This window comes from Typopeltis vanoorti, chromosome 8 (assembly GCF_054136105.1).
Source record: "Typopeltis vanoorti isolate ZY-2024b chromosome 8, IOZ_Tvanoo_1.0, whole genome shotgun sequence".
NCBI classification, from domain to species: domain Eukaryota; kingdom Metazoa; phylum Arthropoda; class Arachnida; order Uropygi; family Thelyphonidae; genus Typopeltis; species Typopeltis vanoorti.
Genome location: NC_143556.1, coordinates 73,159,164 through 73,182,559, shown reverse-complemented (window position 1 = coordinate 73,182,559; position 23,396 = coordinate 73,159,164). Strand labels below are relative to the sequence as shown.

The window sequence follows — 23,396 nt, the reverse complement described above, 5'->3', positions numbered from 1 at the left end:
GATTTCCGACTATTTACTGGGGAGGCTACTGCCGTGTGTGGGAACACGGTGGGGAGTTGGGGTGACCTGGCTGACGTCCCATTGACACCAGAAGGTAAAGAGTGAACTAAAATCTTTTAACTTTTTTGCTTAAATGATCAGTATGGTGACTCGTATGGGTGCGCACATACTTTTCAAAAGAAGGCAAATTTTGCACACATGCAAATTTTTGCACACACTCACAGCAAAAAATTAGAGGGAACATTGAGTACACCCTCCCTTGCTTTTCAAGAAACTTGTCAGTAAATTTCTTCTTTATCCTTGATCGTTTTCCTATACACATGTGTGCACACACACACATGTGCATGCAGCATGGTTGTGTTATAGGTATTGTGACCTAGTTAACATATGGAGTTAATATAAAAAAAATAAACAGTAAAATTATACTTGATTTTAATTTTGATTTGAGCCCATTCTTTAATAATAAACAAGAATAAATTTATTCTTCTGTACACGTAATTTTTGGTAAGTTTTATTACATTGTAACTAGTTTAATTGAACATTTTAATTTCATATTAATTTTGTATCTGTTTTCTTCCTTTTGTAATGTTGTCATGAAGGTCTTATACAAGGCTCTGAGCTTGTTTGCACTATATGTGAAAATGGAGTATCAGAAAAGCCAAATGAAATAGTTATATGTGACAGTTGCAATTTAGGTAAGCAAAAGTCTTTTTACATGAGTATTAAATTTAAGTAATTTATGTAACCTTTAACCACTCACAGCCACATGGATAAAATATATAAAAAATATAAGCTTCATATCCATTTACTTCAATTAACACTTTGTAATTATTGATGTATATACACCTCAAGGCTAGTATGGTGGTTAAATGTTTTAACCTTTTACAACTTATTAAATTGTGAAAGAGAGAGAGAGCAGATTCTAATCAAAATCAGTTTGTAATGGATAATTAAAAAAAAAAGAAAAAGAACAGATTGTTTTTAATAATTCGGAATACACAGTATATGTTCTAATGGACTCACTCTCATCAGAAGATGGCAAGTGACACTGTGCATTATGGTTGGAAAGATGTAGGTTCAAATTCTGTCCAGAATGCAGTGAACATTTATAATAATTTCAACTGAGGGTGAGTTAGGATAAGGTTGCTCCTCATCCCATATGCCTTAATAGTACAATCAACCAGACAACATTTTTCCTTCATTTGGAAACCCTTAGGTTTGAATCACATTCAGGATGCAAGGAAGAAACTTTTATAAGAGCTGTTGATCTGAAGATGAATTAGCTTGTCTCATATGGAGGATGCAGGGTTTTCCTTCAAGAAACTCAAGTTTTTCATTCTTCAGAACTAGCAAACCTACACATTATACACTGATTTCACATAACCACTGTCTCACCTTTGAAAACTAGAATCCCCTTTTTCTTACATAAATTGGATAGATAGACCTGACATCATTTACAGGCAAAAAGAGTGTAGGCAGTATAGATTGTGGGGGAGTCAGAATGCTAGTCAACAAGCACTAGTTATATCTTGTCTATCTCCAAAATTCTCTGATAGAATAATGGTCATAACTTTAAACTCAAACCCAGAAGCAACCATAACCTGTACCTGTGCACCGAGACTTCATCTGAAAACTCAGAGAATGCTTCCTACAATCAGATTTCGGACTTCCTCTTTACCATTCCAAAACATAATCTCCATATCATAGATGGAGATTTTAATGCACAAATGGGATCAGATGCTTCAGGAATTACAAAACATAGGACCTTTCATGTACCACAAAACTAAAAAATGACAATGGACATTGAACCATGCAATTGAACCACTTCTGATTGAACCATGCAACAATCTTAACCGTGTGGAAAGTTTTCTTGCTTAGTTCCAATGTATATTATACTTGACAAGAAATTATACTCTTGTTTTAATCCTATATCCAAGCATAAGCATCAAGTAACTTCATGACTGGTCTACTTGTATATAGAGGCTGTTGATTTCACATCAGTTGCCTTACTATCCCATAATGTTTTCACATTATGGGAAGGATCAATCTGTAATGATGGGCTACTGAGACAGTTGATGTGAAGTCTACAGTCTCTGTATGTAAGTAGACTAGTCGTGAAGTTACTTTATGCTTATGCTTACACTTGGATATATGATAAAAACAAGAGTATTCTTATCAAGTATCATATACTCATAACCTTGTCAATTTACAGAGCAAATTTCCACACACTTGGAAGAAAATTGACCTGAGAACATCCAAATGGAACAAAGATCACAAATAGATCATATTTTAATCAATTGAAAATGGCTGAGATTAGCTCAAAATTGCAGAACTTACAATAGTGTAGAACTGAACTCTGACCATAGATTAGTAAGTGCACATAAAACTTCATATTAACACTTTTAACAATAAGATAAGAATAGAACATAAATATCATTGGAATGACCTGAGTCTTTCTACCATATAAACCAAATATAAAGAAGCATTACAACATAAACTAATGAAAGGTCCAATGCCTGAAGAACTATCCCACAGCTTCACTTATTGTACAATCCATCCATAAAGTGGCAGCAGAAACTTTTACAAAGACCACATCATTTCAAAGGAAATGGGTGATACAATCTACTGAAAAATTAATAAAAAAAAAGCAATGACATTAAACAGCGATACAGAAATCAAAGGATGTATGACTACATAATCAGATAAGTAAACTAAATGATTAAGTATATATGGCCTTTTGAAATGACAAGGACACCATAACCAGACTGACTGTCTATTCAGAAATTAGCGCTGTATCAGAATTTGCATACAACCAGAGAAATGTACCTGATAGTTAATTCCTCATGTACCAAATCAAGGAAATCAAAAAGACTAAGAAAATCAAAGGTGAAAATAACAACGAGATACTCAAAATGAAAAACTTTTAGTGTGGAAGAACTAATTTAAAAAAAAAAAAACTGTTGAAGAATTCATTGCATTTCACTAAGGGTGGTTTGCTAGAATTAAAAATCCAAAAATAACTTTCCATTATGTGTAACAATTTTATATGCAAGAGTTTGCAACGGGGTGCTTAAGGGTCAAAACTATAATTGGGGGGAGACCCCCCCACACACATAACCTTTAAAGAAATGCAGAGAACTGACTGGGTCTTCTGACCTAATGTCCAATCCTCACCTTCTTGTAGTGCACCCTGTTATGTATCTACCTTGGATACTGAACGAATGAGGATTGGCTGCCAATTTGAGATTTAGCTGATCAAATTGTATTCATATTGGCTTAAGCCACAATGTAAAATGAGGTACAACATAACAAAATTTCATGCTGGCTAGGGGTTACCTAGTTAAATAAGGCCCTCTATTGTTTTTGTCAGGGAAACAGGGTTGTCCCCTGATCCTTGACTGCCCCTTAGGACTGGTTGAGCCTTCCTACTGAGGGATTACAGGGTGAACAGCACTAAGTAAGCTATTGGAAGACATCCCGACTCAACATCAGCAGGATTTAAGATTGTTACTAGTATAAGAAGCATCAATGGAAAAGAAATGGAAATAGCAGAGGAATTGGATAAGTACCAGATTGATATAATAGGTGTGACTGAAACAATGAAGACCAAAAAGGGTGAGATTTTTCTAAGCAACAAAAATTAACAATCAGAAAAAAGGAGTAGCTGCTATAGTATTCAACACTAAATGTGAAAGTATCTTCTTGAATGGCAGGCAATATAAAGTAGAGTGAGATTGGCAAATATTGGAATGGGGTACTGGATAATGAGACTTATTTGCACTTATGGTCTCACAGACGGTTCTACCAGGGAAGAAATAGAGGACTTTTTTGAGGCATTAGATAAGGCAGCTAGCACAATGAATAAGGAAAAGTTGGTCCTTGTTGGAGATCTAAATAGCACAGTAGGAAATGATTACCAGATATAAAGAAATGTTTTGGGAAAATTTGGAGAAAAGAGCAAAGCTAATAATAATGGTAAGCACCCTGCTGGATTTCTATTCAGGACTAGATCTTGCATTGGTGTTCAGGTCAATTGTCTGTGTAGTACATTGTGACAATTTTATAGTATTAGTAATTACATTTTCCAACATGATAGTGGTCCATACCACAATGTAGCATTGTAAATTTGTGATTTTTAGAATGAACTGAAATGCAGAATCAGGCCATAGACAAATTGTTCTCCCTCTCAATCATTGAAATTTATTAATTAATTAATGCTTTAAAGGAGGAGTTAAGCACAATACCACTGACTTTCCACATAAAATTAGTTGAAAATCTTCCATAATACATTGAAATAATTATTATAATTATTTCAATGTATTATGTATTATTATAATTATTTCAATTTATGTAACATTGAAATTAATAACAGGATGTGTTATTCATTTTTGTCATTAAAGACATGATTTGTTGATATCTAATATTATAAAAGAGATATGTAGATTATGAACTTTGTTTTTTTATGACAGGATTTCATCAGTTATGTCACGCTCCTTTAATTGGATCAGACATTTTGAAACCAGAGGTTCCATGGCTTTGCCGTAATTGTGTTTTTGCTTCAACAACAAAGGTATTTTTATTATTTATCCACATATTTTAATGCTATATTACAAATAACCAAGTATAAAATAGATTATACTAAAAATTATGCAAAATTGAAAAGAACTTTAATAAATAATTTCACTGGGAGACTGCTTGATTGAAATTTTGAATTCCATGACTTGGAGTTTCCTAAATTCAAGTTTTCTTAAAAATGCTCTCTCTCTCTCTCTCTCTCTCTCTCTCCTGCTCCTTGAAATCTTAAATGAAGAAGCTCACAGAGTGGAGGGAGGAAGGTAGGGGTACTAGAGAGGAAACTCTTTTGTATAAATGGTGTACAGCAAAACAGGAATTTTTTGATGTTTGCTGCTATCTATGATTTTTAGCTGAGATACTGAATTACTGAAAGAAAGTACAAGAGGCCAAGTGGGATGGAGAGAAAACTGAAGTTGATGTTACAGGAAAAGATTTGCCAGACAGAAGCAGCAGAGGATAAAAAGAAAATGGTTCATTAAACCTGATATCAAAATTGGAGATGTTAATCTCAGCTCTTTACTTTATGCAGATGATGTTATACTTTTAAATCAATCTGGTAAGTCTGCAAGATTCCCTGACTAAATTGAATAACTGTTGTAATAAATTTGGTATGAAAATCAGCAATAACAAGACAAAGACAATGAAAATAGGCAGAAACATTGAAATTATCAACTGCATTTTGAATGGAGAACCTATGGAACAAGTAAACATTTCAGCTACTTAGGTGCTGAAAGTGAGGGGGTAAATTAAATATGGAAATAGACAACAGAATCAATGAAGTTGGTATGGTAGGAAGTCAACTGAATAAATTTATATGGAATAAGAGAGAAATTAGTCAAGTCAAAACATTAAATTAGCTATATACAATACAGTATTCAAACCAATTTTAACTTATGAATCTGAGAGCTGGATTAGAAATAAAATGCTTGACCAAAGACTAGAGGCCATAGATATGAGAGACCTGAGAAAAATTGGGATATGAACAGATAATATCAATGGCAATATCATATTAAAAATGAGGATATTAGGAAGGAACTTGGCATTGTTAGCATCCAGGAGTGTTAGCAGAGCTAATCTCAGGTGGTATGGTCAATTAAACAGAATGGGAGAGGAAAGATAAGTGTTCTCTGCCAGGTTGTCAGGAAAACGACCCAGAGGAAGACCAAGATATCGGTGGATTGATACAGTAAAAAGTCTTAGAAGACAGAAATATAAGATCTGATAATGTTGGAGTCTTGAAAGATAACAGATTGATTTGGAAGAAAATTGTTGATAGGAAGTTAGAATTGATGTAAGTCCTTCATGTAACACTATCATAATATCCTGTACACCCCTTGATGGTATATATCAAGAATTTGATGATGATGATATTTGAGCATCTCTGGTTGAATATCACCTACTCCAGTTGCCTTTCCACATTTGAGATTTTTGATGACTGTTTCTACATCTTGTATTGATATATACTCCTTATTGCATTCCTCTTGATTGTTTTCTACACTGTTCTATCACTTCTTGTTTATTTAACACTCTTTCAAAGTAATTATTCCAGAATTACTAGTTTTCATGTCACCTTTATCATTTCCCATTTCTTTCTACAGTACTCTTTCCTCCATTTCTAAACTTTTTCAAAAATCTTCAGAACTTTTGCCACTTATTTTCTCTGTTTTGATTAAGATCTTTTCATGACTTTTGTTTAAGTAGTTTTACACAGTTTCATTTTCTTGGATTTTTCTCTGTATTCTCTGAGCACATGGTGATTTACTTGACAGAAGCTTTTTGATATGCATTCTTCTTTTCCTTGACTGCCTCTTTAACTTTCTGAGTGCTACTCAGTCATTATAGGTCACCTTATCACATGCCTCTCTGGCTGAATCAGTCAATGTTTTCTTCATGATCTACCACTGAACTGTAAGGTTTGATTCTTACTCTTTCATTTTTTCTCCTGAATATTACTTATATATTTGAGTTTACAGTTCATCTCTGAAAGATGCTTAATTTTGATTCATTTTAAAACTTTCTTAACACTTTTCTTTACAGTATGATATTCAGTTTTACTCTGTTCAAAACTGATTGGTTAACACTTCCTATTTCAAATTCTCTGTGTATGCTAGTGCCCTGAACTAGCATGACGACATCACTGTCAACGATAACATAACTTTCTTATACTCTTTTCTTTTCAGTATGATATTCAATTTTATTCTGTTCAAAACTACATAATTATCACTTCTTATTTCAAATCATACTGCCTAAATTAATTAATAAGTCAGTTCCTTTGTAATTACATAAGTGCTATTTCCTAGCTGAAATAAAACTCCTTTAATAAATTTGTTGGTAACTGATTTTGATCAAATAACTTGAAAGTGAATGTGGTGATGTTTAAAAATGGAAAAAAAAGTATGCCAAATAAATAATATATTTTAAATGCATTTAGAACTAGGATGAAAATTCGCTCACCATTTGTCTCTGATACCTTGCCTCTGGTCACCACTCTCCCACTCATTTTATGAGTGGAAGAGTGGATTTCTGGAGCCCTGCCCATGGAGACAGAAGAATCTTTGGCTAGCCTTGGTATCACATGGTCTTCTGTTCTGAATGATACCAAGTCCATCATGCAAAAATATGTGCAGCAGAACTAATTCTTGTATTATGATGTCCCTAAATCTGTTATTGTTTTATTATTTCTTGAAAGTCTCTCCTAAAAAAAGGAAAATAATAGACTGCCACTGAACTTTGAACTCTTGTCCAGGTGCTCCCACTTTCATTCTTTCAGATATAATGGAAAAAAGCCATGTTCTTCACTTCTTGGAAACTCAGAAGTTAATCACTAATTATTAATATGAAGTCTATTTAAACTATTTAAACACACTATTTAAAAGTTATTTTGTTGTATACACTCCAAACTTCAGAAGGTGTGTGTATACTACAGAAAATATTGGAAAAGCGCAAAACAGTAACTCTTAACATTACTAAAGCATTTGACTGGAGTCTTCTTAGCAAGCCCTCTTTCTAATGCCCTGTATAACTGAGTCATTAACCTCCTCAAAAGATTGTTCATTGTTGTGATGAATGACTTGATCTTCACACTTCTTTACCAGAGGAGTATCCTAGGATTCTGTTCTTGCTTACTCTGTATCTTATACACTAATGATCTTTTATATACTATACCTTCTTCTCCTTTGACATACTAGGTGCTACTCAAACATTCAAAACATCAAGATCTACAAATAATACATTGGATACAGACCTCCATACTTCCTCCAGTGGTAGAGCAGCAAAAATCTATTCAGATGTACATATAGGTTTTTGTGGTTAAGCAGTTCTGTAGGAAATTTTCGGTATTGAGACCACATTGTAATATAAGGAGTTTATTAAAAATAAACAATTAAAACCCTACAAGTTTTGTGCATCGTAAGACTTACATCATCAGGGGAATGGTACATAAAAGTTTTACACAACAAAAGCCTATTAACCTCCCTACTGGCTAGGACGTCTATAGACGTCCAACTAAATCTGGATATGGTTCAGCCCACCTGTTTAAAGAACCTGGATAAGAAGTGCAATTTGACTGTCATGTCCATTAGAAGGTGTGATAAACCCTCACGCTGAAGAGAACGGTTAATCGGATTATCTCCCGTTCGTAGCTGCCTCTCAGTTGCCTATAACAAGAAACGCACTTCCTTGTTCTATGCTGGGTAACTGGATCTTAGTTATATTGGATAGACTAAAAATATAGAAATTATTTATATTTCTGTTTTCTCTTTTTATTGTACAATACCATTTTAATTTCTGGACAAAATAAAGGTCTTGCATAATTTCTTCACTTAAATATTGCCTTACCTTGGAGAACCAATTTAATTTTTTATTTTTCTGCGCTAATTTTTTTCTAATCGCTTACTAGACAAAAGATTTTTCTTTGTTCTCGAAGAAATTAATTCACGATAATTATTTAAAATATTCTTTTAAAAAAAGAAAAGAAAACCGGCTGCTGACGTTCCAGATTATATTATTTTTATTTTTGTACAAAACCATCGAAATCGAATAATACTTCACACATTTCCTTAAGACACACTTGAGCAACTTTGCTTTATAGAGAATAACATGAAATTCTTTAATCATATTACTAAATTTTTTCTTCATGTTGTATAGTAATCTGTACTTTCACTTTCTTAGTTTCCTTGTATAATTGGTTATTACAAAATGAAATTAACAGTTATGATTTAAATTTATATTTTCTGCATAATTCAGATATTTTTTCTCCAATTTTTAAAGTAAGCGATACATTTGCTTATTTTTATCATTTAAAATATGTATATCAAATGTGAAATTTCATTTCCATATTTTTACAATAGAATTGAATTTTATTTCGCCTCTGATAGTTTAACCCCCCCCCCCCCCCCCCGTTGCATTACTATCACACACCCGAAAACTGTTATGAAACATAGGTACAGTTTTTATTTAATTCGTTATTTTTCTCTAGTAATTGTTCCACATAACTTTAATTTTTCGATACTGAAACTATGTGGCGATTATTATAAATGAGCAAATTATAAATCAGACAATATACATATTTCCTGATTATTATAAATCAGGAAATTATGTGATATTCGGATATAGGTGAAATTAATATTTAAAATCACTGTCATCCTTCAAATGCAATATCAAAATAAAGAAAGTGGAAAACCCGAAGTTTCGAAATACATTTCGAAAGCCCACTCTCGAAATGTATTGGTCTACAGACTGGATTCTGAACACGCCAATGTTTCGTGATGTTATGACCTGAAAAACAATTCAGTCTCATTATGAAGTATTTGCATTTTCAGAATAATGAGGAATATGATCAGGCAACACATTCTTGCCCAGTCCTCAACAAAATTTATGATTTTCTGATGAAAATTCATCAGAAATGTAGATCACTCTACATTCCTGAGAGAGACTTGAGTATCGATGAAAACCTTATGCCATTCAAAGGTAGACTGAAATGTAAGCAGTATATTCCCAAAAAGAAAGCGAAGTATGGAGTAAAATTTTTTATGCTTTGCGAATCGGAAAGTGAATATCTTTGGGATTTCAAACCTTATACGGGAAAGCAAACTGTAATCGAGCATGATAAATATTCGGATCTCCCCTTGTCGATGTGTGCAGTAATGCAGTTACTAGACCCTTTACTGGGGAAAGGTCTGCATTATAATGGATAATTACTATATGTGTCCTGAACTCGCTGATTTGCTTTTACAGCATCGTACAGATTGTTATGGTACTGTAAATGCAAAAAGGCGAGATATGCCTCCAGATCTGGCTTCAGGAAAGCTATCGAAGGGGGAAATCCGAACTTATCAGCGAGGGAAAGTCTTTGCACTACGTTGGAAAGACAAAAAAGATGTTTTTCTGCTGTCTTCCCTCCACAATCCATCAACGGAATCCATGGAGAAGCATGGTTTGAAGAAAGAAAAACCCATTGCTGTGTGTGCATACAACGACACTATGGGTGGAGTCGACAGGTGTGATCAGGAGCTATCATTCTACTCTGTAATGAGGAAACAGTATAAAAATATTACAAAAAAGTGTTTGGACATGTATTGGATTTTGTTATTTGGAACAGTTTCCTCCTGTACAAGAAAAAATGTTTGTCTACCATAACATATCTAGAATACAGAATAGAAATTGCGAAAGCATTGCTGCATGCACATGCACCTTCTTCAGCAAGCAGAAAAACAGGAAATCCTGCCAGACATCTGAGGTTGAACGCTGCTAACTCCAAACATTATCCCGAAAATCTACCACCAACGGCTAATAAAAAAAAAACCTGCACGCAAATATTATGTATGTAATAAAAAAAATCTCAGAAAGGAAACAAAAATCTGGTGCCCTGAGTGTAAAACTGCTTTGTGTGTTTAGCCTTGCTTCAAGGTGTTCCACGCTGTTCAAGAATTTTAAATTCTGAACAGTATGAAATAAAAAATGTTTGTTTTCAAGACCATCAAAACAGTCCTTTTCAGGACTACAAATATTGATAGAGGGATACCCGAATGCACTGTTTCTTTATCATCTTGAAGGCTAATTTTTAAGTTCTTTTTATGACACAGAGAAACTGGAAAGAGTATTCCAGGTAAAGTAATTCATCAAAACAATAAAAAATAATGAAATAAAATCTACCCTATATATATATATAAAATGATAAGCCTTTTTATGTCATGTTTATCGAAACGTTTTGAAACTCGGGGGCTACCCTGAGTGTCGAGTCTTCAAAATTCGAGTCATCAGAATTCAGGGGCGGAACTCCCTTTCGAGTTATCACAATTGAAGGAGAACTGTCCTACCATACCGGAACACGAGGGGTTGGGCATACCCCCCCCCCAGTTAATAAATGAAATATATAAATAATAACGGGAACATTTTCACCTTGCCAACACTCAACACTGATGTGATATGGGTTCCAAATTTCTTGTTTTGGAGATATATATATATATATTACAAGTTTGTAATAAAAATTTCTGCTACAATGAAGTTTGGCAGAATCAACAATATTATTACTACCTTATTTCTGTTTCTCGTGTGGGAGAAAAACAGTAAAATATCACTCTTATAATTATATGAGATGTTATAATGGCAAAAATAGTAAGAAAGTCATTTGCACTTTTTCTTCAAAACACAAAGAAAGAACATTGTAAATTCAGCCAGTGGAAAAGAAAATACTACATATTTTTCTCCTGTTATCTGATTTTTTTTCTTGTAGTACAAAGAAGAAATCACTGCATATAACATGAAGTCTGCAGGAGGGAAAAAAATCTGGAAATTGGTTACATTATAACGAATAGAGAAATCATGTCAGAAAAAATTTCACGTAAGATTCTAATCTCAGCAGACATAACATTTTCTTCTAGATTACATATCTAAAGTAACTGAACCTTTGCTACCATTTTACACTAAAATGAATGGGTATGTTCCCCAAGTGATTTACGTTTGTTACAGCTGTCTTGCGAACGATTTATGAAATAAATTATCTGAAATATCTGCAGATTGATTAGGTCTATACCCCCCCCCCCCAAAAAAAAAGAAGATTATGAAACGCATATGCACCTTTTCTTTGAAAATAATTCAAATCCTCTTTTTCAAGATAATTGTATGATTTAATTTCTAATTTTTGATAATATAAGTGAAACTGATCATTATAAATTAAGCAATTATTTTGGCATAAATAATGTATAAGCATGTAAACGAAATATCAGTATTTCTGTTAGGATATAGGTAATCAACAATCGAAAAGGAAACAAGACATTCTTGACATATTCTGCACTACAGCCTGAGGCACTTTAGTGTTCTCCCCCTTTCTTCTCAATAGCACTGAGAGTAATAAGCCTTCAACTTTTCCTCCAGCTAAGAGGATATTACCAAGTATTTACAAGACATAGATTATTTCAGAAATAGCTTCCAGCAGCAGAAGTAATATTTAGATTTTTTTAAAGAAAACCAACACAGATAATACTACTGAACTTTCTTTTGTGTGGTATGCATATAAACAATTTTGCATGGTGAAAATATACCATATTATTTCTAAAATTTCACATAATTTCAGCGGACAGTAGAACAGCTGGTTTTAGATTGCAAATAAATAGAACTGATTTAGAAGCTTCACGATACAATCTGATTGCCGTATATCTATTGTCAAAATGGTAAAATGAAGTAATTGATTTTGAATGCTGTCTAGAAAAGCTTTCAAACCTGTATAGAAATTTAGAGTAGTTATGCAATTGAGTTCCAGGAGAGAATAAGGAGGGGGGGGGGAGCATTAGAAAACTTCAAAATGAGCAAAAAGTTGAATCATTCCGTATATGATATTTTTCACATTATATTTTCAACATATCTATGAGGTTATGCACTAGATATTATCGTAATATGCATAATACAAATAAATAAATAAATGACGAAGGCGAAGAATCACTGCTAAAATATCATTGGATATAAATTTTTGATACCAAAAAGACACGATCAGAAACCGAGTAATGCAATTTAGCATTTTAACATTTTTTTTTTATTTTGTCTTTATGAATAACAAAAAATCGTATCTAAATCTGAAATGTGATGATCCATATAATGCTATTTGGCTAGAAACGAAAGAAAAAGGACATTTATTTCAATAAATATTATTTAAAAATATAAATATTTGACATAACATTTGAAAATTCTAAAATTCGAAAAAAAAATTATTCAATTATTATAAGTAAAGTGAAAGAACAATCAGTGCAACTCTTCCAGTGCACTGATTTATAGAATAAAATATACCAAATTTACTATCACTAAATAGATTCATTGCAAAAGCTGATCAGTGGTCATTTCAGGATTGATTTTTTTCGCATATGTGAAATTCATTTCAATTTTTGGGAAGAGATACAATAAATCATTTTAGAGGCAAGATAGGTCAAATAACTTAGGACAGTAAATGAAATTCTAAGCAACACAATAGACGTAAAGACAGGGGGAGGGGACACAAAGGTCACTCCACAACAGTTAATCCACTAATGGCTATGGAATAGCCGTAACGAGATTAACGGCGGAAGAAGGTAATGGCATGATAAAAGGTAGAATGCCGACAAAGTTTTGATCCATGAAAAAAGCTAGGGAGTGTTTGAATATTTCATCCACACTGGCCGGTTGGGAGGTTAATGATTAATTACACATATTAGATGTTTTTTTATAGCTTCACATCTGTTAAATAATCGATAAGCCAGAATAAAAATGATAAATTTGTTACTGTGTGTGAGTTGGAACATTGCTTGTTGTTGCTATCACGTTTTATGGTATCACGTGCTATATCCTATGTCCGTAGCAGTTAAATTTTTGATGAAAGCAGACCATGCTTGATGTAAAATTAAGCCTTCATTTTTATTGCATTGTGTAGGGATCCTAAGCATTTGTGAGGCTTCTTTAAATTTTCTTGTGAAACAAGAAAATGATTCCGAGGCATAGTTGCCAATTAAATTTAAGGAATGACCAGAGCATGATATATAATATGCAGAGGGAACTATGTTTTTTCATCCTAGCTTGTAAACCTGTATAGACATCTAAAGCCAAACCTCCAAAATCCAACTTATCCAAAAACGAATACACAGCCCTACAAGAATTAAAAAACAACAAAAAAATAGTAATCACCAAAGCTGATAAGGGAAGCGCCACTGTGGTACTCAATCAAAAAGACTACAAAGGTAAGCTAAATTCCTTAATACGAGACCGTACTACTTACCTCCCCATTGAATATAATCCGACCAGCTCTCAGATTAGAACTATCCACAGACTCCTTAAGAAAGTCACTTCTTGGCCTGTGGAAGTCACCAACAAGCTTAAACCTTATAACTCTAGACCCCCCCCCGATTATATGGACTCCCAAAAATACATAAACAAAATGTGCCATTACGTCCCATAGTGGATGGCATTGATTCCCCCACATATAAATTAGCCAAACATTTAGCCAAAACGCTCACACACTACACTGGCAACACACCATCACACATAAAAAACTCGGCCCACTTTAAAGCCAGTATAGAAAACCTCACACTCCAACACACTGACATAATGGTCAGTTTTGACGTCTCCTCCCTGTTCACTAATGTCCCACTCAAAGAAACCCTTGAGCTCATCCAAGCCAAGTTTCCTCCCGATATCTCAGCCCTATTTCAGTTCACAATGAACTCAGGCTATTTCGTTTGGCAAGGAAAGTTCTACAAACAGATAGAGGAAACAGCCATGGGTTCACCACTTTCCCCACCCTTGGCCAATTTCTTTATGGAGACATTTGAAGAAAAAGCCTTAAACTCCGCCCCACAAAAACCCACTATTTGGCTTCGTTATGTGGATGATGTGTTTGCTATTTGGCCACATGGCTCAGACTCACTCCACTCCTTCCTAACACACTTAAACAACCAACATCCCAGAGTCCAGTTCACCTTAGAAAAAGAGGAAAACAACACCCTCCCCTTCCTAGACACTTTAATCACCCGCCAGCTTGATGGATCTTTGGTTTTCTCTGTTTACAGAAAACCCACCCACACTGGCAGATACATTCACCAGCAATCCCCCCCCCCCCTCACAACAATATGGGGTGATAAAAACACTATATAACAGGGCAAAATTAATCTGCTCAGATGACAAGGCCCTGACTATGGAACTAAACCACATCCTCAACACTTTCTTAGCCAATGGCTATAACCCCAAAAAAATCCAAAAAATACTAAAACCTGAAAACCACAACCCCCCTCCCCCCCTCAACAATAAAGACTACACCAAGTCTATCACTATCCCCTACATCCAGGGCACCTCTGAAAAAATAACTAATATCCTCAAGAAATATGACCTTACTTCCTGTTACAGACCATATAAAAAGTTGGCATCCCTTATCCGCTCTACCAAAGACCAACCACTTCCCCTAGACCTACCTGGTGTATACCAGGTCCCTTGCAGCTGCAAATTGTCCTACTTTGGCCAAACAGGCAGAACAACAAATATCAGGATTTCAGAACACCAAGACTACATCCGGTTTCACCAGTACAGCCGCTCTGGGCTGGCAGACCATGCCTTAGATACCCACCATAAAATTCGTTGGAAGAAGACAAAAATAATCCATCGCAGAAAGTTTAAATACGAAAGATTATTCAAAGAATCTTCAGCAGCTCTAAAAAACGTTCCTAACCTCAACAAATTTGGGTGCATGAAACTGCCCCAAATTTGGGAGACTTTCATTATGAGAACTTCAGCCCAACGGCCAAGACTACCAAATTAGCCCGCAAGAGGGCACCATTAGGACTTTAGGAACAAAATTAGTGTCTTAATTTCTTCCTCATTTGCTTTGTTAGTTCCTGTAGTGCACATACCATATCTTTATGTTCCTGAAGATGACAATGTGACATTGTTGAAATATAGAAGTGATTCATTAAAGTTATCTTTAATTAATTTACTTTATATGCGTTGTTAATTCCGTAAATTAATTACCAGTTAAGACATCTTTCATATTGGCAGTGTTATCATAGCTTCGCCCTCTGCACATTTTTATCTCCAAAGATAATTCTTTTAATTGTTAATACTACCTCTTCTAAATATAAGGAACTATATTGTGTAATACTGATGAACTTGATAAATGTTTCCCTAATGTGAGAATTTGCGGTAACGTGCATCAATATAATAGCTAGTTGGTCATTATAGGTAATGTCTGGCATTGAATTGAGTATTATTACAAAATAAGCAGTTTCCTTAATTTCTGATATTAATATTTCTCTTGTTTTATTAGCTATTAATGCTATGAATTCATCACAAGTGAGGTAAGAAATAATTTGATTTGCCAGAACCACAGTTGGTGTACATTTTCATGTGGTTTTAAAAAATCATCAAATTCACTTAAATAATATAAACACAATAACTAATTTCTGCAAGAATCAGAAAAAATATCATTTGTCTTACCTCTAAATGCTAGCCCTAGTTTACTCAGTAACTTAATGGTAGCTATTATTCTTTTTAAAACCTCTTTCCCCAATAATTTTTGTTTCAGATTTTATTTGTTTCATCAATTCGACTATTTACAGAACTTGATTTTCTTTTACGATATGTGCACATTGCTCATATATGCTCAGTAAAACGCTCGTGATCACATAAGGTTTGTGTTATATTTCTCCAGTCATTAAAAGCCTTCATTAAACTATTAATTGGCACTTAGAAAAGAATTTACAAACAAAGCAGTAAATTGCTTTGCTGGTTTCTGAAAAAAAATTAGCTACTCTTGTTTCTCCTTTGTTCCATTCGCCTTTTTCATCAGAAATTTACATCAGAAATGTAAATGACATATATTCTATTGCTTTTTTGTGTATTCTTTTTAAATTTTCAATTTTACCAACATTCTGAGGAATATTTATTAAAATATGCTCGATAAATTATTCATTAATACTAATTGGCCACACTGCTATATCAGTAGGATAAGAGATAGCTTGCTTGCTGGTATGTACAGATTCCGATTGAAAATTTTATTCACAACCCTCTTGATTTGTTTCATTTACTTTTTCTCCTTCTATGTTTTCCACATTATATTGATGTTCTTCATTTTCACTTTCTTCTCCTCCTGATACTGATACTAATGTTTTGCTTTCATTCCAAGAAGTTTGAGGTACAACTTCAGTTCTATGAAATTCTTTGCTTTCTTCATTTTCAGAAAAATGTAAGAAAGACAAAATTCCCCCCATTTGACTATTTAGCTGTTTTTCATTTCCTCTGAGTCGTTGTCTTTTACTAGCTCCAGATTCAAACTTTCTTGGCATCATTATGCGTATTATATATCAAAAACGAAATAAATATTTACTAAAATAAAAAGCCAAAATGCTTCACTTCGGCAATGCAAAATTATATAAATTAAGTGGATATTAAATCCAACATCATTTCAAAGCTGAATACAGACACTATAAAAGTTTCGTGCGAAAATTGACCAGAGAGCTTGCGGGAATACACTCGCCACCATACCAAGAGTTGCAAAATAAATATTTATTATCCTGTACACCCCCCCCCACTTGAGGGTACATGGCAGGAATTTGATGATGAGGATGAGGATGATTAAATCCAAAATAAACATACCAAAATCCAAGCACCATATGCCTTTTGTAGTTTCTACAAAAAGACATCAGAAAACTACTGAATAACTTGGATACTAAAAAGTCTTCTGGTCCTGATGGCATCATTTCAGTTATTCACAAACATTGTACTTGAGAGTTGACACCCATCCTGCATTGTTTCTACAATCTATTGTAGGGGAAACAATCTCATATCCATTTTGTTTCAAAAAAAGGGTGATAGAAGTGTGCTCTGCTTACTATCCTTCAATGTGGTGAGGACAACCTTGTCATGTTCAATGGCACCAAAACATAGTCTTGCTTTTTCTCTTGCAAAAGAGATCTCATCTCATCTACTCTTACCCTCAGTAATTTACAAATCATCATACAAGATCAGATCTCTCTGCTTGAACTAGCATTTACCTCGAGTCTCTCCTGGCATAAACTCATCACATCAGTAGCTTCCTCAGCATCCAAAAAACTAGGCATTCTCTTTTATTCAAGAGGCTAGTTTACACCCAACCAACCAACTCTTAACTATATAAAAATCCCAAATCTGCCCATTCTTAGAACACTGCTCATATGTTTGTTGCAGGGCACCTAAACCATTCCTTAAAATCCTTGACAATCCAGAGGTGAGCAGTTAGGTTCATTGATGATCCCCCTCTCTTACAGATTCAATCTCGCAGACACAGTGTTCAGTACTGTGTCTATTCTACAGGTATTTCCATGGTCACTGCTCCAGTGAATTGGCAATCACATTTCTTCACTTTCTGTTACACCTGTTAATACAGGAGCAACAGCTTCTCAGCATCCCTTGATTGTGCAACTGCAAACGCACCAAACCTGCTTCTATTCTTCTTTTATTCCATCCAACTCTGTCTTCTGGAACAACCTTCCTCAAGGTATTCCCAAACAACTACAATCTGCAACACTTCAAAAAAACAATAAACTTCTATCTTAGTCCTCATCTGCACCCAACACACAGCACTGATGTGCTTATAAGTCTTTCACCTCTCAAGTTTGGGATGAATATAAAAAAAATAAACAAAATTCATTTGAATTCCTTAAATTAGTTTTGATCTTTTGGATCTGTCTATCTGTCTATCCCCCCACCTGCCCATCTATTCACTGGACATTATCAGATGCCATATGGTCACTCTGTTCCTCAGAGATGTGCCGCACCAGTTCTTCCTGGGTGGTCCTGTTGTATGCCCTTCTCAAGGCTTGAACTCTCTGAAGACTAGCCACTCCAGACTCACTATCCTTCCATCTCACTGAGGATTGTTTACCACTTCCTCTTTTTCCAGTAACTTTACCTACTATTACTGGTTTGAGAAGTTCTCCCTCCATCCTTTAAATGTGTCCAAAGTATTTCAGCTTTCTTCTGTTAATATCTTTAAGGAGCCTTAAAGTTCTGCTGATCCTTTCTGGCACCCATTCATTTGACTGCTTTTCAATCAACTTCCTTCTGTGACGCCACATCTCAAAAGTAGCTATCCTTTTCCAGTCAGATTTCTTTAGGTTCCAAGTCTCACGTCCATAAATCGTTATTTGAAAAGCAGCTGTCTCCAGATTCCTGAACTTTGTTCCTGTTGGATAGCGCCATCCTTCCAGATTTTAGACAGGTGTCTGATTGTAGTTTTAGCCACGCCTGATCATCTTCTGATGTCTTCTAAGCAGCAGTTGTTCACATTAATAATGGCTCCCAGATACTCGAACTTGATGACCTCCTCAGTTCTTTCTCTGTTAAGGTACATGTGTTTCTCAGCAGTTTTCCTATATTTTCAGAACAATACTGTATTCTTACTGATCTCATTAACTTTGTCAAAGATTTGTCCTAGTTCTTCCTTGTCATTACAAAGTAGTACTGTATCATCAGCATACCACACATCAGTCTGCTACTATTCCCAATTTGCTCATCGAATCCTGCACGCATGATCTCCTCAGAATTGACACTAAACAGATGAGTAGAAAGTAGGCAACCTTGCCAACCTGAAGCCATTCATTTAATCCAACACCTATTTTTACCTTGGCAACTTGCTCGTTGTACAAGTTAGCTATCAACCTGATAATGTGTTGAGGAAAAACCCATTAGTTTCATTACTTTCTACAATTTTATATGCTGAGCATAGTCAAAAGCTTTGGAGTAGGCTATGAAACACATTACCACAGGGAGTCAAAATTCTTTATAGTTTTCAATGATCTGTTAAGACAAAGTATCTGATCTCTGGTACCCTTGCCTTTCCTGAAACCTGCTTGTTCCACTGGCATCCTGCCTCAGTCCCATTTAGATTGATCTCTAATAATCCCCCCCTTCCAAATACCATCTATTAGCTCTCTTTCTAGTAATGTGTGCACATGTTTCAATCATAAACAAAGCCAAATAAAAACAAAGTATAGAATTATTAATAGCAAAATTAAATAATGAATTCTAGCTTTGCTTTTGAACTTTTTAAATTTATGAATAACTTTGGAAACTTCATCACTGTTTCTGTGAATGTACAGGATAAACCATTTAATTAATTTAGTCTTATGGATCCTATTAGATTGATAGCTGAGATATCAGGCACTATAATGTAATACTTAGCCTGCTAATGGGTTTTCATCCTGGCATAGGCAAAAGATGAGAAATTTCCTGGCTTTTCTGTAAAATAATTTTATTATTTAAGTGTACTAGTAATACAGAATTCTCAATTATTGCATGTCTGTATGTGTATTTATTTATTTATTTATTTTATTTTCAGAAAGGAGGTGCCATGAAAAAAGGTCCATATGGTAAGATAAATTAACTTTCAGTATGAATTGCTAAATTTCACTGTTTTTTTTATATAACTTCTACCCTTTTCTACGATATATTTATCTTAGGTAGGTTAAGGATTTTTTAAAATTATATTTTATATAGTCCTTATGTGAAAGGACTATGTAAAAAAATAGTCCTTTTTACTCCTAGAGACCAAACAGGAAACTTTGTGAACCCATTTAGATCTCCAGTTAATGAGGCAGTGGCCTTAGTCCAAGTGATGAGGTTCATTCATCTCCCACCTAAAGAATCACATACATTCATGTCCACAGTGAGATTCAAGCCCACATCATACAGAGCAGATACACTAACCACTCAACCAGTCCATTGAAATTATTAGCAAACTGCTTTACACATTAACGTTATGTTCAGCCTTTTGTTAATTTGGCTTTACATGTTTTATTAACTTACTAGGATTATATTTTGAAGACACTAATATTTAGATCAGTGTTATATAATATATCATTTTATGTTCTCATTTTCTGTGTTTTCTTTTGTTTGTCTTATCATATGTAGATAGCAGGACTTTTTATCCTAGAAACTCGGGTTTTTTCCATTATACGATGCAGGAAAACTGGCTGGAAAATGCAAGCAATGCATAAACACAATATGCTGTCCTCATATCCTTCGTTACTTTGACCATAATTCCAAACATCCCAGTCCTTTTGGCTGGCCAGATTTTGCTATGGTTAACACTTATTCTAGAAAAAATTACCATAACAAACTCAGTCATAAAAAATTAGTAAGAGGTCCTTACCATAGTATCAATGTACTGTTTTAAAATTACTGTAGCAAACCTTCCACTATAACAAGTTACCTCTCACTGTGTCTTGACATTCATAGTTTTGAATAGTTTATTCTGTTTATTCTTCTTCTTCTTTCACTACGTGTTATTCCTGTTTCCTGCACTATCCGCGTGTTACTTAGATGCGACTTCTTGTTAGTACCACTCCCAACCGACCTGTCGCCTAGTCTGCCACTGAGGGGGGGGGGATATATTTTTGACTGTAGAAGCGTATGTTCACGGGGCCGGTTTGCCTGCTTGAGGGATGAAAAACGCCAGATAAACTGGCAGGAAAAACCCTACTGCCTGCACCCAAGACCGGCTAACTTGGCTATGCCTGAGGAAGATCCTCAAATTCCTCACGTTTTCGACGGGAATCGAACCTGGGACACTCCTTCCCCATGCATATGGTTGCAAAGCCACTAGGCTAACCGTGCGGACTATGGTTTATTCTGTTTATTATTCCATCTTATTAAATATTGCTGTGTATAGTATATTGTTATGTATAATGCATTTATACATGTGTGTATTGTAAATTAAAGCATTTTTTAGCTTAAGTATTTTTAACAGTAATTAAGAAATTCATGTCATTATTTTTGAAATCTTACAGATTTAAGTGCAGAGTGAATAGCAATAGTAAAAACAAACAAACAACAACAAAAAAAATGTTGGCTAATGACAAAATTTTCAAAATGTTTTAATTCCTGATTAAATTGCAAAACCATGCTAGCAGAGGTTCTTCTTTTTCTTCTGATGTTTTAATTAGAGAACAACAGCAAATATTGAAATGTTAGAACTGAAATAACTAGAATAATTGAAAGGAGATACTATTATGAAAAGGAGAAAGAAATGGAACTATTAATCCAAATTTATTTTTCACTTGGTTAGAGTATAATAAATTTAGTTTAATCCTTTATCCAAGTGTGAGCAAACAAAGTTTGCACCTGAAAGTATCTTCAGGACTCGGGTAAGGTGGTACAACACCAGGGCACTCCTTGCAAAGGTGGAGCAAGATCCCAACTCTCACCTTATTTTCCCTGATGTTGTACCACCTTACCCCAGTCCTGAAGATACTTTCAGGCATAAACTTTGTTTGCTCACACTTGGATAAAGGATTAAACTAAATTTATTATGAACTATTAATCCAGAATGGAAAGTAATGGAATATTTTTGGAGAAATCACTTCTTGCCAGATATTTAAATAGTAGAATAAAGAAGGAATTACTTATGAAATGGAAAATTGGATTTTTCACATATTTGTGTATGTGATTTCATCTAGTGTATACCAGGAATTTTATGTTATTAGAAAATTTAAAATAACACAGTTATGCTTCTCTGATCAAAATGCATTTGTTAGGAGTTATGACCGTTTCCTGTAAGCATGATTAATAATAATTTTTTCACAGCTTATCTTCAATATTTATTCATATAGAATCTGTGTGTTGAGGCTTAAGTGTTGTGAGGACATCATGTTAGAGGCTTAATGGAATATATACAGCACTCAGAAAGGATTAAAACTGATTTTAATGTTTCTGATATTTTGTTTCAGTCACTGAGACATCTTCGGAAATTACAAGAAAACTAATGTAACACACACACACACACACACACACACACACAAACACAACACAATACTAAGTGAAACACATGGGAGACTCTAAAGTCCTGGGACTAAAGTATATGGCTCGTTTTTCAAAATTTTCCATATAAAATTGGCAAGAGGAGTGAGAGGGGGAAGACCAGCTCTTGGAAGAACAAAATTTACAAACAGATAGAGGGAACTGCTATCTATGGGTTTCTCCTTCTCATCCCCCTTCTTGGCAATTTTTATATGGAAAATTTTGAAGAACAGTTCATAGACTCAGCTCCTCTCACATCTGGCTAAGATATGTAGATGATGTGTTCTTTATTTGGCCTCATGGCCCAGACATATTAGACTCCTTCCTCAGTCACCTGAACAGCCTACATCCAAGAATCCAGTTTATGATGGAAAAGGAAAATAACAATAGTTTACCCTTCCTAGACACCTTAGTAACACACCTTTCTAATTGTAACCTTTCCTTCACTGTATATAGAAAACCTACTCACACAGGCAGATACATTCATAAACTCTCCCACCACCATCACCACCCCTCTCAACAATATGACATTATTAAAACTCTAACCAAGAATGCCCACAATCATTGTTCTAGTGGAACTGCCCTTTCAACTGAACTCAACCACATACACAAAACCTTCCTTTCCAATGGCTACAGCGATTACAGAATTAAAAAAATAATCAGTTCCTCCCCCATTCCCTAGCATCACTTCAGAAGGAGTTCAGAAATGCCATCACCATACCCTACATCCATGGTACATCAGAAAAAATAGCCAGGTTTTTAAAAAGTGCAACCTCCACACAGTGTTTAAGCCCCACTGTAAACTTGCTACCCTTATCCGTTCTACCAAAGATCAGTGCCTGGAGTTTATAAAGTACCTTGTTCCTGCAAGCTAACTTACTTTCGACAGACAGGTAGATCAGCAGCCATCTGCTTAGAAGTACACAAATCATACATCTCAATCACGACTATAGTCAATCTGACCTGGTAGACCATGTTTTGGATACAACCCACAGGATCTCCTGGGAAAAAAAACATCATGCTCCACCATAGTAAAT

General features: G+C 34.6%; 1 protein-coding gene across 1 annotated transcript in view; it reads left to right on the top strand.

Annotated features, from left to right (window-relative positions):
* The window catches only part of LOC150104099 (metal-response element-binding transcription factor 2-like), a 171,659-nt gene that overhangs the window by 38,493 nt on the left and 109,770 nt on the right, over positions 1-23,396 (top strand). The window contains exons 4-6 of the mRNA XM_090396400.1: positions 600-695; positions 4,470-4,570; positions 19,901-19,931. Coding sequence (XP_090252526.1) covers positions 600-695; positions 4,470-4,570; positions 19,901-19,931 — 228 coding nt within the window. The remainder of the gene's footprint in view (positions 1-599; positions 696-4,469; positions 4,571-19,900; positions 19,932-23,396) is intronic.